The sequence below is a fragment of the Tamandua tetradactyla genome, chromosome 1 (assembly GCF_023851605.1).
Source record: "Tamandua tetradactyla isolate mTamTet1 chromosome 1, mTamTet1.pri, whole genome shotgun sequence".
Classification (NCBI taxonomy): Eukaryota; Metazoa; Chordata; class Mammalia; order Pilosa; family Myrmecophagidae; genus Tamandua; species Tamandua tetradactyla.
Genome location: NC_135327.1, coordinates 151,070,965 through 151,087,827, shown reverse-complemented (window position 1 = coordinate 151,087,827; position 16,863 = coordinate 151,070,965). Strand labels below are relative to the sequence as shown.

The following is a 16,863-nucleotide window of genomic DNA, read 5'->3' as shown; positions in this document are numbered from 1 at the left end:
GAATGGCTGAATGAATGAGATTATTATCAGGAAATGAGCAATCAGTAGGCTGTGCTTTAAAACATTATCATGGATTGCAGACTAAGTCTATAGATTATAGGATATGGGCACAACTAGATACAAGCTCATCATTTTCTACACCAGAGAAACACAGTTCATTCTTATTTATTTGGCACCATCAAGTGCAGAGAGCTGGAGTGACTGATCTGTTGCCTACCGTGATCCTGTTGAATACCCTGAAACAGGTTTATAAACCTCTGAGGTAGGAGACATAGTGGGAACCCTGGGTTGGATAGAAAATAAAGGAGGATATTGTATTCCCATGATTAGTAGAATATGTATAAAGTATGACAAAAGCATCTCTTCCTACCTGATAGTACCAAATGAATAAGCAAAGCATGCTCTTTTGGATTAGAAAATGAGGTTACATCTAGTCTTAGCCCATATTTCATGCTCTCCAGGCCTAGTCCACAAAACCTGATGCTGGGGAGAAAGCTGTGGTCCCGGCTAATGTCCATGGCTAGAATGGCATTAGTTGCAGTTTCTGAAAAGGAGTAGGGAATGACTTGAAATTGTGGTGCAAGGAAATAGAGAATAACTCAAGTTCTCAGTATGACCCTAAGGATAATGCAGATGGTACAAGTGAGGAGTTTGGGCCATCCAAAATTTAGGATTAGGGATTGCTTTAACCGTTGTTGATTTTTAAAAATCTGTGTTTTATCTGAGCAGAGTGTCATATGAGTAGCTTGCTTCACCCCAGGATTCTATCAGTTATATTCAGCCTCACTGGATTCTTTCCCCTCTCAAGAAAAATAAAACTGGAGGCCTTTATTTCCTCCACATCCTGCCTGATTATGTCCCTCAGGTCTTGTGGAAAGAGCCACGGCCTAGGAGACATGATTAGTCCTTTCTCACAGGACAAGCTGGGCAGGTCAAGTCATCATTGTGGGACCGGAGGTAGGGGGTGAAGGAGAGGACACTATTCTCTGGACCTGTGTGAGGCAGTTCAGGTAAACTGTTGGTGGCATGGAGGTACACTGGGGCCCCACACTCCCTCCAGATAGAACTTGCTGCCTCAGCTGTCAGCAGAGCTGGCAGCAGACGGCCTGGTCCTTCAGGAACTGCCTCAGCTGCAGAGAGCCACCCCATGTCAGAGCATGTCTCATGCCCTGACAGACCATGAGAGCTCCCGTTGGCAGAGGCTGACGAGACAGCTGGGCAACCCGGCTTCTCCCTCTGCCCCTCTCCCTCACAGGCACCGATCCCAAGAATATTCCCTAATAAGCATCCTAACCTCCCTGCCAGAGTCTGTCTCCTAGAGAACCCAGCCTGCAACATTTTCCAGGCAAATGGGAGGTCACCTGCACTCAGGCTCAGCTGGTAAGGCTGTTACACTTAGGCCCAGCTCATCCATTTATCCCTTCTACCCCTTCATCCCAAAGGTTGACCTCTTCCGTTATGTCTCATAGACTCCACTCAGACTGTTTCTGTCTGAGGTGTCCTTGATCTCGAGTCCAGGGTATTTTTTATCTTCATGCACATGTGCTGGCAGCAGGTGGGCAACTGGAGCGAGAGCTACCAGGGTTCCAGCCACATAAGGGGTTGGGCTTGCTAACCCGACCAGGTCAGTCCTGTTTGACCTGAGCTCTCAATCTTGACTGTTCATAAACCATAAAGATAAACGTCCTTGTGGTGATATGTGACTTGTTTTCCTCCCAGCATATGGAAGGTGTTCTTTTGACTACTTCAGCATGGAGGAATTTTTTTTTTAATGTAAAAGACAGTTGTTATTCATATCAAAGGAATGAAGCACAACTGATAGCTGAACAAGGGAAATCTGCAAGTTCAAATTCATCTCTTTTTGGGTCCTAATGGCAGGAAAACTTTTTTTTTTTAAGTAGGAGCTGCTCTATTGTTACATTATAAGTGAACAAGAATAAATTTTTTTGAGAATAATTTTGTTTTTTAACAAAACCAAAAGCATAGTATGCCACTATCATGGCATTCCTGTTTTTTTTCTTTTTCATTCTTCCCTGAAGACTTTAAAAATCCGTGGGTGGGATGGGCAAGGCACGGAAGAACCTAACAGAAGAGAAAAAGGTAAAGTGGAAGAGAGAGAGCCTCCAGAGAATGGATCCGTGGGGTAACTGGTCTGCCCCTTCTGTCCCCATTCCCTGCCCCAAGGACCAAAGGGACACACGGCAGTTAACAAAAGAGTTATTACAGATCTGAAATCCATGGGAAAATCAGTCTTTGGGATCAGACAGACCTAAGGTCAAATCTCCATCTTTGGGCGGGTAATGGTGGCGCAGTGGCAGAGTTCTCACCTGCCATGCCAGAGACCCGGGGTTGCTGCCCATGTAAAAAAAAAAAAAAAGAAAATCTCCATCTTTTACTACATACCTGACTTTCCTCATCTGTCAGTTGTTCCTAGCTTGCAGAATAGAGAGGCTTAGCAACAATGTACACAAAAAGCACAGCCTCAGTGCTTGGCATCTAGCAGGCATTTAGTGAGTGGTAGTCATTGATGTATGTTTTTTTCCTTATGTTATTCTCAAGGCACAGATTCTGGAATTTGGTTTGGCCGTGCACGAGAAGTTTGTGCCTCAAGATATGAGACCCCTTCACAAAAAGCTGGTTGATCAGTTCTTTGTTATGAGGTCCAGCTTAGGGATACAGGTGCGTACATGTACACGGAGTGTCCACGGGGGGGCAGTCCAACCACTGCTATTTGCTTTTTGGTTGGAGGGAGGATGGAGTATCCAATAGTGACATCTTTTGGTTTTTCTGCCAAACTGCACCATTTTACCAGGGAGCACACAAATAGAATCGCATTGTCTTCCATTTGCCATGCTCACCCCTTTATGAAAAAAAAAAGGGCAAACGAGGGAAAGGGTATTTAATATTGAAAGTTACCCTCATAGGTCTCTAAACAAAGATTTCATGACATTTGGGATAGATATCCAGTATACTAACATATCTCACAAGTTATTTTGCCCACATAAACACAGATAAAATGTTTTCTGTACCACGTCTTTAGGAGTTCTCTGCTTGTATACAAGCCAGTCCGGTCCATTTTCCGAACGGTAGCCCTCGCGTGTGCAGAAACTCAGCACCTGCTTCTATGAGCCCAGATGGCACCAGGGTAATTCCTAGACGCAGGTAAGTCATATTCCGAATTATCTTACGATTTGGCATCTTCACAAGATGATCTGGAACGATGCTCTCATTCTTTATGGCACAATTTGTCAAATACGCTATTTCTTAATGAAATAATTAACCCGCCAGGCAGCTGCAGACATCTGCTGCCAGTAAAACAGTGACAGCATGAGAGATAAACTCCAACATTTGATTATATTGAGGCAAACAGGAGACAACAAAATGGGATGTCTTTTTTTTTTTCCTTTGCTTTTATACCATGCCGGCATGTGATAAAGTACAATTCAGAGACTGAGTTAACGACCATTTTTTTCCCCCCCGAAACAGCCCATTAAGTTACCCAGCTGTCAACAGATATTCTTCCTCCTCACTGTCCTCACAAGCTTCTGCTGAAGTAAGCAATATTACAGGGCAATCAGAAAGCTCTGATGAAGTCTTTAACATGCAGGTACTTTATTAGCTTTTTGTCTAGTCGTGTTAATTCCTTTTTGTCTCGGGAGTTTCTGTTCATTCTGAAGTGCTAATGGACAGACCTAAGAGTAAGAACTTGACTTAAGGACAAACTCTTATTTCTTATTGTGTTATTGGTCTCTGGATTCTGCATAAAGATGCTCATTCAAAACTGCCCCATCTGCCCTGAGAAGACCTGACCCAGCCATGGAAAAGCCCGGGCGAGCTGTGCAGGGGTTAGCTTTGAGACCCAGCTCTGATTTGGTTCTTGATAAGCCCAGGCCTCCTGGGACATGGCACCACCTACTAGCTGCCACTCAGCCCTTCTAAGTTGGCCTTTTTTCTTTATGAAGACATGGTTTGGGGGGCTTGTTATAAAATGCTATGTATGTATGTGTTGGAAAATTCCCATAATAAAAGGGGTTTTTTTAAAAAAAAAGAAAAAATGAACATGTTTAGAGATTTTTAGAGCCAGTATGGCCATAACAAAAATGTTTGAGATATGTAATATGGCATTTACAATAATTCAGCAATCTAAGATGAAATGTTCTTCCCCTTCATTTTTGGGAAGGGGATATAATACCTATTGCCAAGTTAATGCTAAAAACACGTTTTTGGACATAATGAAAAGGCACATTCTTTACCTTTATGAGCACTCACCTACTATGCACTTGAGGCTGGGAGCTATTCTGCTTCTGTTTCAGCCAGGAAGCACTGTGCTAACTGGTTTGTGTGAAACTCACGCAAATGTGTTGGTAGTTGTCAAAATCTTGGACTCTTGATTGAGACAGGCTTCCTTATCAGTCCGAATTAAGACTTTTCTATATTTCTGTATTTCTCAATGACCTTTTTGACCTTATTTGGCTAATTTGGAATAGCAATGTTGGTGATCTTGTCTCAAATATGTCACTGTGATCAGAAGCCTCCAGATGGGGTATGATAACAGCTCTCCATGTGTTTACAGCCAAGTCCATCTACCTCAAGCTTGAGTTCTACTCACTCCGCCTCACCTAATGTGACAAGTTCTGCTCCATCAAGTGCCAGAGGTCAGTGCCAGGGTCAGGGTAGGGGCAGGGGGTGCAGAGAACCTCCCAGCCCCAGGGAACTATGGTTTCGGTTTCCAAAACTGCCCAACTGTCACAACACTCAGACTCTCCCAGGTCCAGCACCAGGACCACACTGATAGCTCTTTCTTTCCTTTTCATTCTAGCTTCTCCTTTGTTGTCTGACAAACACAAACATTCCAGAGAAAACTCTTGCTTGTCCCCAAGAGAGAGACCTTGCAGTGCCATCTATCCGACACCCGTGGAGCCTTCTCAGGTAGTCCTTGAAGGACACAGAGACCAGAACACAGGCAAAAAGCCTGGAATTGCTTACATATCTCTGCAGAAATAAACTTTAGGTGCGAGGAACAACCAGATGGGTTCCATTAGACAACAAGCCCAGCTGGGTGACGAGTACGCCTCTGTTCCCTGTTCATTGTTAGGAATTGGAGCCCTAATACTGAGACGAGTATACAGGTTGTTGCCTGAGCAGTAAAGCGGAGAGGGAAATGGAAATGATTTTATTCTCCTTGATCTAACTCTGTAATTCAATGCTGCTACTTAAACATTAGGGATAGTTGCATGAGTTGATGTCTGTGTGTGCATTTGCGTGTGTATAGCGGAAGTTGTGGGGAAACTTCTTTCATTATCAGAAGAGCCTGGAGGACCATGCTGCTGCCTAGCAGTTTTTCTTTTTAGCTTTTACCTAGTTTGAGAAAGCTGCAGTTGACTCTTTTCTGAGGAAGCCATGAGTGTAAGGGGAGTTTCTACTGGCCTTTGCCTTCTTCTCCTTTCCTACCTAGAGAGGGGGAAGTGGTTGAGTCCTGGGACCTTCTCAGGAGCAAGGAAATGAGTCCCTCACCTCCTGCTTGATCTGGTTTGAAGTGACCCCTCTTCCTCCAAGTGAAGACAGAGAGCCATGGGCTTGGCACACTGGGTACTTCAAGGGCTTTTGACCTTCAAAATTGAAGACTCAGGGGTAGCCCTCAGTTTTACAGATTGTTCAGGAATAATCTAGGAGCAGATAAGAAGAGTTATTTGGACTGCAGCTAATTTCTTTGTTTTTCTACAACACCTTGGCCGAAGTCTAAAGCTGCAGATGAAAATGGATGAGAGCGAGTAGGTTTTGGCTTGATTGGTTTATCTTTGCTGATTATGTGATCTTCCTGAAAATCCAAGCATACCTTATCTACACTACACTGATGTCTCACAGAAATGATATCTCAGTGCATTTGGCTGAACCAGCTAGCCATTTTTATTTCCCTTTATCACTTGATGTTGCAAGGGATTTTCACAGTTTGTTCCATCTGCTCCAGGAGAACATGTTGTCAGCATGGACAGCTCTAAAGCATTCCCTGATTTAGCCTCCTGAGATTTCCACTTTTCATAAAACTTAAGGCAGTGTGTATGTTGCCCAAATTTCAATATTATGGATTGCTTTTATGCATTGGCTTTTAAGGACATCATACTCTTTTAATATATTAGGTAGAACTATGTAAAACTGGCATTTTTTATAGATAAAAAAATTGTGGGGTATTTTCCCATGTCTTACATTTTAACCTAATAGGGGATTTAAAATATGAAGGAGTTAAGGTCTATTTACTAGAGATTTTTGAGCTAATGTTTCTCTTATTCGTACTTACATTTCATATTGCCAGTCTAGCATTTGTATTTATTGTAGCAAAGAGCTTTACAACTTAACTGCTATTTAAAATACTATTTATTTTCCTCTACATGAGGAAAATTTGTTATGAGAATTTATTTACCATTTACATTTAAAAATCTAACACAAACTTTTAAAAGACTGTATTCTTTCTCAAAACACATTTAATGAAAAAAAAGGGGAGAAGAGCCTTATAAGTGAATTCTTTGCTCATACCTTATAAAAATTTTGAACAAAAAGTCTCAGTAATGAGATCATCATCTTATTTTCTTAAAGGTCTCACATGTCAGCATATTGCATCATAAAAATAGACTCTTGTACCTTTCCAGAGGATGCTGTTTAATCATATTGGAGATGGGGCTTTGCCACGCAGTGACCCTAATCTTTCTGCACCCGAGAAAGGTAGGTGTAATGCCAGCCCAGTCATCAGTCCTGAAATGTGTAAAGGTTTGTTTTGTCCTCATTTTCTCCAGTCTTTTGTATATCTGTGTGGAAGGCAATTCCTGGAGATCTTTAATTATCCAGGCTAGTTTGCTCTTTCGGAGATGAATGAAAGAGTTATTCGTGCTCCATTCTTCAAAAACTGCTTTCTTACAGGATTTTACAGTAGAATCTGATCAAGAGGAACTCCTCTGTTTAATGGCTTTTTGGTGCCATTTGGTGAGTCACCGAGGCAATTTCTGCCCTTTCTAAAAGAAAATTGCCTATTAGGCTATTTGTTCACACAATGAAAATAGCAACTTTCCAGATTGATTTTATGGTCCCTTCCTTTGTCTCCCTTACGGAGCTCATTCTGCCAACTCATTTGTTGTCTGCCATGACTCAGACATGGCTCCTGCACAATTAAATACTATTTCAGAGTTGCATTCCAGCGCATAATGGAGAGTGCCCTGCCTCAAGGTCATGCAAAAAATGAGAACCAAACACATTCACAGCCATAAATAGCCAATTAGCATCGGGCTGTGCACCAGGGCAGAGGAAGAATAGCAGGTCAAGTGTGACTTCCTCAGCAAGTCCATTCAGTTCTCTTAGGGTCAAAAATAGGAGGAGCCCCACCAATGGTCAGCGAATCAAGGGCCACTAATGAAGTGTCCCGGTGAAGTGCACTTTAATTGCCCACAGTGATAAGCAGACTGTGTTGTCATTTGGGTACACTGACATATTAACATTCAAACTTTCCTTGGGAGACTGTAGCCAAAATTATTTTAAAGCACAGCTGTAATGTTACAAGTCGAATGCTGATCTTTGCTGTAAAACTTAAGGATGATGCTATTTTTCTTATTCCTTCTACCAAAGAAAACCACAAAGCACATTTTTAAAGGAGCAGAGAGAAACAAATATTTTGAGAGTGGTAATTCCATCCCATTAAATGGAAGAGGGTAAAGGGTGGTATAACCTTGAAATCCTAGGCACAGCCATTAGATGGCAGTGTCTGTACAGACAGCAAGCTACTGGTTCTATAAACTTCACTGTAGAGCTTGTTTGTCCTTCCCTTTCCCTGTTCCTATGTTATAGAAGCATAGAGCGGACAGATTACAAAAAAAAGGAATAATACTATCAGTTTTCCAAATCGTTGTAGGGACATACTGCAGTAAAAGTCAAATTCCTCAAAGGGTTGGTTGACAGGATGGCCTAGCATGGCTGTTTTTTCCCAAGTATTCTGCCAGACATTTGAGATATTGATATGTCATTGCCTTCTCCCATTGTGGTTGCCATGTGTCCGGAAGCTTCCACTAAGTTTTAAAATTTTCCTGTGACTGCGTCTTCCATCTGTTATCCAACATCTTAACAAGTTCCCCACAAGTTGCTATACTCTGGCATAGAGATTTGTAGTTCTGTCCGACAGTTTGAGGAAAATGGAAAGATATGCCATCACCCAATTAAATGTCGCAAAGAACTGTTAGGTAACCAGTTAAATAAAGGTTTAGTAGTCAGGCGATTTCCTGTTTTGGTTTTTTTTTTTAATCCGCTTGATTTTTTTTCATCCTGGCTAATTCTTTCTTCTGATATGATATCTCACGTGTTCGAAGGGCAGCGCTGGACCGTGTGTTTTTAGCTGTGTTGTTCCCTTCCAGCTGTGAACCCCACCCCTAGCAGCTGGAGCCTGGACAGTGGGAAAGAAACCAAGAACATGTCGGAGAGTGGGAAACTCACCTCCCCCCCTGTCCCTCCAAGACCCACACAGACTGGTGGGTATTTGAAGCATCTGAACAATCATTTTTATAAAATAACTTTTAATGACTACTCCAACTTGTCCTGCATCCTCAGGGAAAGGGAGGCATTTGGTTTCAGAGGTAAAAAAACTGTAAAACTGTAGTAGTGACACAATGCATTTACAGTGTTCTCCTTCTTCCCTGAATTTTTATCTTAATTTTGAAAGGAATGTCACTGAGGCAAGTGTGGTACATTCCTAATACGCAACCTCGGCCAGATTTTGCAGGATGTTTTCTTCACGGTACCAATGTCCAAATTTGGGGAGGTGCCCTCACCTTGCTAAGCCACTAACATTTTCTCTATCCTTTGCTGTAACCACCTCATTCTTATCAGCCTCTGCTAACTCAGCCACTTTTTTCAATCTTATTCAGGATTGATGGCAAGATTTCAGGTTGCCCTACATAGGACTGGCTAACAGAAAACTGGATGGGCTGTGAGAGCACCCGTAGTTATCTGCTGTCGGTGGGTTAGAGAACTGTTCAAGGGCAGCACTTCTCAAGGGTGATTCAGAGTGCTGTATCCCCTGGGGTGCTTGTTTAAGAAGCAAATTCCTGGGCCTAAGCTGAGAACTACTGAATCAAAATTTTGGTATTTCTGGGGTAAGACCCTAGCATCTGAATTTTACTAGACCTTCCAGGATTCTTCTAGCCACTAGGATTTGAGAACCGTTGAAAATGGTTTTAGAAAACTTCTTTGGGGATTTATAGTAATAACAGGTTCCCTTTCCTCCTGAGCAATAAGCCATTTGCCTAGTGACCTACATTTGTGACAGTTTTTAAGAGGGCTGCCCTAATTCTACTGTCTCTACCTAATGCCACGATGAGGAGAGTCTTTTCAATAATATATGTCTAGAATAGGCTTGAGACTTTACAAATAGGAAATGGCCTGGAAACATGAAAAAATTTAGCACTGTTTCCTTCATGGGTTCTCCATATTGACCATTCAGGTTTCACCTGCTGTATTCTAACACCTCATCTTTTTATTTTCTTTTTTTATTAGTGAGACAAAACTGACTTTTCCTCTTTTTTAACTTGTGCTAACAAGGTTGTTCTATTCTCGTCAAAGCTAGATGTCACCAATAACTTTTGCAAGGCCTGTGCGATCTTTAAACTGAACCACAAACAACTCAACCTTATTGAAACTTTGCATTAGTATATCAGGATGACTGTGGAAGATTAAGATTAAGCATGATTTACTTCTCTAGATATGGGTAATTTTCTTCCATAATCAACACACCGCAGCCGATGGGCTGGGAGGACTAACAGTGACCTTAGAACTTGACATGTTCCGACCACGTCTCCGGCACACCAGATCAAGGGTGCTCAACCCCACCTGTGCCAATGGGCCACCCCCTTGATCCTTAGGACTCAGAACACACGCGACCTTTCAGCTCCCAAGTTAACGTTCGACAGGGCTGCCGTTCCTTCTGTATTGATTGCTCTCATGGTCTGTCCTTATGTCATCATCTGTGGTCACCAGTGTGGGGATCTGTGACAGTCTCTTCAGCCTTTTCTGTTGTTTTCTTATAAGTTACGCACCTACACTGTGGCAGCCTGAAGAATGGCAGCTAACCACAGAGCCATATCCTCTGGGTGGATTTGGGAAATCTGGCTAACACTCACCTGACTGGCCATGTCCCGGGAGGCTTTCATTGCATGAGGTTATGCTTTAGAGAGCTGGGCTAGACCCCCAAACACACGGGTGGAGAGCTCTGTGATCACCCAGGCTGTTTCCTAGGTGTAGGGCTTGATAATCTAGCAGGAGAAACAAAGAGCTAGCCCTCCTGAGCCATGAGAATGAAATCCACTGAGTACCCACCACCACCCCCAGGGGAATGAAGGGGAGCCCCAAGTATAAGCATTAGCAGGAGAAATGGAAACTTGCTTAGCTCTCATTTGGCTATGGCCAAAGGTTTTCTCTTTCTGGGGGAGTATTGAGGGGTATGAGAGGGGAGACTGGTGTAAACATATTTTCATGGGCCTAAGTATAAATGGAAGCTGGTCTTCCATTGCCGCTCAAGCCGCAGTTGGCAGCTCCTCCCAAGCACTTCTCCCTCGCACCTCACACCTAAAAGCACCTTATGAATGGGGTTCAAATGGTGGAGAAGCATCTAAATTTGGGGAAAATGGAAAGAACAGTGGAACAGTTTGGGGCCCTGACCCTTTGATTAAAGCCTCATGTATGCACCAGTCAATTTCATTGACTGTTCCATGTCTTTTTAAAGCCATCTTTTAGGGGGAATGACAGGCATCATTTAGTTTCTCCCCCATTCTTGCCTAGGAGTTCCTTATGCACTGGTTCCCTGGGTAGTCAGGTTTATTGTTAATTGATATGATATCTGTCTCTGTTCTACAGCTTCACCAGCAAGACACACGACATCAGTATCCCCCTCCCCAGCTGGGCGATCTCCGATGAAGGTACAGGCCCTTCTTTAGACTGGGGCTAGAGACTGACCCCTGGTTCCTTTTTTTCCATAAGATTCATCCCCAGTACATCAAGAGATGTTTTCATTTACACAGACAAGGCAAAGAACAACATATAAAGAAAGGATGGAGGTAGATGGGTAAGAAAGCAGTGCAAGGCTTTCCTTTTGGGGGCCTCTAGCATGAATGCAGCCATTTGTTTTCAGATTATCAGCCTCATTCTCCAAATGGGAGAGAAGAGAATGTTCAAGCTGGAGTCAGTATGTTCACTGAATGAGGAAGGAGAAATGGACCAAGTGCACCTCCTGGCCCATTTACCACCTGATCTTTTGATTTAAGATACATTTAAAAATACACGTTTAAATTGAAAAACATCAGTAATCAGAATCTACTAAATATTCCCCTGTGCCTTTTTGCCTTTATCGTCAACCTTACCCATTTTGACAGAGCTGAACCCAACTTTGTTTCTCCCTCTTAATATTCTATGTCAAGTATCTTTTCCATTAGAAGCACATACTTGATACTGAAAAACAAAGAGATAAAATGAACAGAAACATTTCTGGGGAACAAACTAGAAAGCTTTTAAAAGTCAAATGTTTGAATTGGCATGTAGACACAGCCTGTTTAACATCTCTGAATGTACAGAATCCCTCACCAAGGTAAAGAATAATATTTAGTCTCTATCCAAATTGAATCAGACTGGCTGCAAGGACTGTCAGTACTATATGAAAGGCTGGTGGAGCTGCTGCACCAGAAGCAAATAGGTGATTGACGTGAGTGTTGAAAGAATGGTTTTGAATCTGAGTGACTTAGGATTTACATGCTCCATGTCCTTTTTGTTGATGAGCTATTTCTAGCTAAAGTGAAAGAACAAGACAAATTAGCTTCTAAAAACACACAGGAGCAGGTTGTAATCCATTGCATCTGTGGTGCTAAGGATACTTGATGATAGAAATTGAGAATCTGGAAGAGAGAGAGTGAAAAATCACAAAGAGTGATTTAATGTGCATTGCCAAATTTTCTGATGTAAAAATTTGCTGGTGAGTGCTAATTATTTGCTGGTTTTTTCTCATTCTACAATGTGGCTGTTAATACATAGAAAATACATGGAACAGCATTTGCTCTGGAAACCAGAGACCGTCATCTTGATATGACAGCAACATATCACTTCCACATATAAAGAAAGGATGGAGGTAGATGGGTAAGAAAGCAGTGCAAGGCTTTCCTTTTGGGGGCCTCTAGCATGAATGCAGCCATTTGTTTTCAGATTATCAGCCTCATTCTCCAAATGGGAGAGAAGAGAGTGTTCAAGCTGGAGTCAGTATCTTCACTGAATGAGGAAGGAAAGCAACACATCACTTCCACATCCTTACCTTTACTGTTACTATCAAAGTACTCCCATGTGTTGCTATGGAATTAACATCAGTGGTTTTCCCTTTGATTTTGCAGAGTAGTCATAAGACAATCAGAAAGCTTAGAGATTAATTCTTAAAAAATAAAAAGAACAGAGGGCTGTACATTGCAAATGCTCAAGCAGCTACCAAATAGTTCTAATTAGCAAGGTATATTTATACCTTGCATACACACACACACACACACACACACACACACACACACACACACACACTACCTCTCTGCAGACCTGCGTATATTTTTACTCACCACACGTAGCCTTGTAGCCCCATCCTTACAAATGGGGTTTGAAACGAGAAAATAGGCCATACATTTGTCTTGTAAACTCCTGAGTTATATTAGAGGGCACACTGCTGCCGAGTTATTAGCTTTTCTGTGCTTGGAATGCTGCCTCAACTGATTTTAGATTTTTCCAGCAATTAAATGATGAAGTTAACCCTTAAAGAAGACTGAATTTGCCTGCCTTATTTTGAATTTGGATCTCTTAATTGGGCAAGCTTAATTTTAGACTCCTGTTAAATGAAAGGATTTGTGTCCACCAGCACTGTTTTGTTTAAAAAGAGAGACCAAGGTAAATTTAGTAGAGCATCTCTCAAAGTGTGTTCCATAGAACATTAATTTCATAAGATATTATCAGATGCGTGAAAAAATTATTCTATGGTCAAATGTGTTTAGGAAACGCATGACTAAACAAAGTTACCCAGGGTTCTTTATTGGAAGACTTTAGGCTTAGAAAGTGCACGAGGAGGATAAAGCATGCAGCATTTTCACTGGAACCCTGTTTCACAGAGCACCCCTTAGAACACCAGTGGAGAAGTAGCAAATCCATATGCCAAATGGGGCACACAGCTAACATGATTGAATGAAGGGGGCTGGGTGCAGAGTGGCAGGACTGTGACAAACTGCAGGATTCACGTTCCATCTAAAGCTTCTTTCTGCTCAGCTTCAAAAACTTATCTCCATCAAGAGAATATGAGATGGTGGTGTTGGAACTCCCAATTCTTTATGATATATAATGCCAGAATCTGGAGTTTTATGTGAAATCTTCCCATTTAAAACTTTAGCAATTGATTCAGTTTTAAAAAAAGAGGAAGAAAAGAAAACCCATCATGCGGATGAAACAACTCACATTTTAGGCTAGCACCTGAGGGCTGCTAATTTGTAGCTTCAGGTCAAGAGGCCAGAGTTAAGGCCCTGGAACCAATCCTGGGTTTAGCAATGACTTTTACTGCCCTCCCGTGTGTCGGGTGGTAAGAGCTCCCACCTGCATATCCTGCATCTTGTCTTACTGTAGCGAGCTCATGCCCTGCTGCACTAGAAAGGGGAAATGACCCCTCTGAAGCTCTTTGAAACTATAGGACTAGTCATAAGCCCCTAAATTCTCTTCTGGCTTACTTTTGTCTTCTTTCTATCCTGAAAATGATAAGGAGTAAAGGGATCAGTGACGTGGACTGAATGAATGACGAGTCTGGCAGATGGGGGCCTCAGGTGTGTTGAATGAATGACGAGTCTGGCAGATGGGGGCCTCAGGTGTGTCTTCAGTGCCCTCAATGACAACCCTCAATTCGAGTCTGGGTGTTTAATGACTCTCTCTCCCCCTTTTCCATTTCACTCCTGAGCAGGGCTCTGTGCAGTCTTTCACCCCCTCTCCAGTGGAGTATCACTCCCCGGGACTGATATCCAACTCCCCCATCTTGTCGGGCAGCTATAGCAGCGGGATTTCTTCTCTCAGCCGGTGTAGCACGTCCGAAACCTCAGGCTTTGAAAATCAGGTGAACGAACAGACAGCGCCGGTGCCCGTGCCGGTGCCGAGCTACCCGGGGCCCGAGGAGCCGGTGCGCAAGGACAGTAAGACCCCACCCCCGTACAGCGTGTACGAGCGGACTCTGCGGCGCCCGGTCCCGCTACCTCACAGCCTCTCCATTCCCGTCACTTCCGAGCCCCCTGCTCTGCCCCCCAAACCTCTAGCGGCGCGATCGAGCCACCTGGAGAACGGTGCCAGGAGGACTGACCCCGGCCCGCGGCCCAGGCCCCTGCCCCGCAAAGTATCTCAGCTATAAGTCCCTTTTCTATGTACCTTCCGTGAATTCTTTGCCGTTTACAGAATAATGAGTATGGTGAGCAAACATTTAGTGTAGGCACTTTAATAACTTACTCCGATTTTCCTTTAAATGAATGAAGTTAAAACTCGCTTACTAATATAATGTTGCACAATATTAAAAATTAACTGATCTAGAAAGCCAGATGTTACCTGGAGGATGACTGAATTTCACGAAAACGTTTCTCATTCAAACGTGGAAAAGAGTGATAAAGACTTTTTTGTATCTTTTCAGGTTCTTTTTTTATGTAGTTTAGTCTTAAAACCAGTACAATATTGTCAAAAAAAAATACAATGTGTGGTAATGTATACTTTCTACTGAATACTTGATACTCCGAGAAAGCTTATTAAGTCAATGCACATTCTATAACACAATGGTTCCTACTTTAGAAGACTTCTGTAAATAAGGTGAGGTTTCCGGCTCTATCCACGAGCAAAATGATCAATGCACATCATCAGAATTAAAGGTTAAAGCAGGCTAGTTAGACAATATATTTAAGGGGTTGCAAAGATTGGGACTGGAAGATGTTTTGTTCTTGAAACAAATTACTTTTTGATGTTTGACAACTGTCACATTCTTAAAACTCTACTTTGTGAATTGGTTGGTGAATCCTTTAAGTACCCTGACACCATGGTATCTACTGTATTTCTTTTTAAGGTGCAATTTACTTTCAGAATTCCAATCCACAAAAGACCCCGGGAGAAATGTTTACTTGAATTTTGTGCTTCCTTACTTGATAGTTTCCTATACACAATTTGTCATTGAAGAAGAGCGGATATTCAAGTATTAAAAAGGCACAGATTAATGTGTCCCATTAACAAGAATTCAGGAATCAATACAGGACAGTATTAAATCAATAGCGTAAATGAAGGAAAAAACCTTGGAGAAAGTATATTAGCATGATTAAATGGCAAAAGGACTTTCAGAAGGCAAGGGCATTAACTTTCAATTCTGCACAAAATAAAAAATTCCTCACAACTCTCCATTCTTAATAGTGGAGCTTGTACTTTTCGCTAATACTGTTGTCCCTTTGTTGAAGGAGGATGGCTGTAGACTGCTCTAGCTTGAAATTAGCAACATAGCATCTTAGATCTAGATAGCGATGCTAATGCCACAGTCTTAGAGTGTGAAAACAAGCACCTTGTATGTAGTAATGTATTTTGTATCTTTGCTTTTTCTTTTACTGACTGTTTATAACACTCAATTGACAATAGATATATGAACTGTATTTTAAATCATACTGTTAAATATTTTCCCTCTTTTGTTGGGAAGCTCCTTTTAGTTTAACCGTGTTTGTTTTTTGTTGATAGCTTACCTGGAAGGCAGTGACCACTTTTTTATATTCTCTTAATGAAACCATTCAGCAGGTATACGCTGTTGAGGCTGGTTATAGAGGTTTTCTATAATAAATGTTCAAGTATTTTTGTACATAACTGGTTAATTTTAATAAGAGATACCATTATGTGTAAAAAAAAAAGTAAAATTAAAAGCAAACAGTTGTGGATGCAGTATGATTGTTATAATTATGCCAAATACTTTATGTATGGAAAAAGAATATTTGTACATACGTGCTTTTAACAATTCTGCCATATTGACTTTACAATTTTGAATGTCAGAAAAATTAATATATGTTAAAATATTTATGTTTAGTGAAAGTATTCATAATTGAGAAAAGGAAGATATGAATTTTAGCTTTGTATCCGGAAAGTTTTGCAGTTGGAAATTTCTTGGACTAGCTTTCGCTTTTAATGATAACATTTTGTGTTTGTGATCACACCCTAAGATACATATCTCTATATATGTACATAGGAAGCTCCATATTTCTGTTGCTTTAAAGAGGTAAAGCCTTCCATTTAAATAAGGAAACGTATAAGATAACAAAGCTTCCTTGTTTTCCTTTTCCTGTGTAATTTAATAGATCTGTTGACTAGTGCTTGGGCACCATATGAATCAGTGTTATTTGCTCTTGAAGCCTTTTCTGTTTTTAATTTCTGGCAGTGAACAGTCAAATTTATCATGTGCGTATATTCCTAAAGCAGCTATAAAGCAGAACATTTGAAGAGAGTCTCTGTTCTCAAATGTTCATGTTGGTTGCTGCGAATAGTAAATATTAAATAAAATTACCTGATTAATCTGAATATTTCTGTCTTTATTCCTATCACTGTGTCTTTACCTGGAACAGGAACTGTATAAATCTTTTGATCTAAATATGGCAAAGTTTTCAGGCTTCTTTGGTGATGGATCCAATTTTTGTTATCCTGGTCAATGTACTACCCCACCCTCACTACAGCATTCACTTATGTTATAGAGGACCAAGATTTAAAATGTTTGGGTTAATATCCAGCGAAAGAGGTAACATTTACCTTAGTAACTGACATTAATTGGCCTAGCCAGAGCCA

General features: G+C 41.5%; 1 protein-coding gene across 4 annotated transcripts in view; it reads left to right on the top strand.

The window, feature by feature from the left end:
- Positions 1 to 16,602, top strand: part of DOCK4 (dedicator of cytokinesis 4) — a 468,183-nt gene extending 451,581 nt beyond the window's left edge. For 2 of the 4 annotated variants that reach the window (XM_077169724.1, XM_077169803.1), the window contains exons 44-52: positions 2,560 to 2,679; positions 3,041 to 3,162; positions 3,487 to 3,607; positions 4,574 to 4,655; positions 4,820 to 4,929; positions 6,645 to 6,717; positions 8,391 to 8,504; positions 10,885 to 10,946; positions 13,988 to 16,602. In XM_077169724.1, coding sequence (XP_077025839.1) covers positions 2,560 to 2,679; positions 3,041 to 3,162; positions 3,487 to 3,607; positions 4,574 to 4,655; positions 4,820 to 4,929; positions 6,645 to 6,717; positions 8,391 to 8,504; positions 10,885 to 10,946; positions 13,988 to 14,425 — 1,242 coding nt within the window. In that variant the 3' untranslated portion in view covers positions 14,426 to 16,602. The remainder of the gene's footprint in view (positions 1 to 2,559; positions 2,680 to 3,040; positions 3,163 to 3,486; positions 3,608 to 4,573; positions 4,656 to 4,819; positions 4,930 to 6,644; positions 6,718 to 8,390; positions 8,505 to 10,884; positions 10,947 to 13,987) is intronic. The other 2 variants (XM_077169893.1, XM_077169973.1) reach the window with 2 other exon arrangements.
- Positions 16,603 to 16,863: the final 261 nt, after the last annotated feature.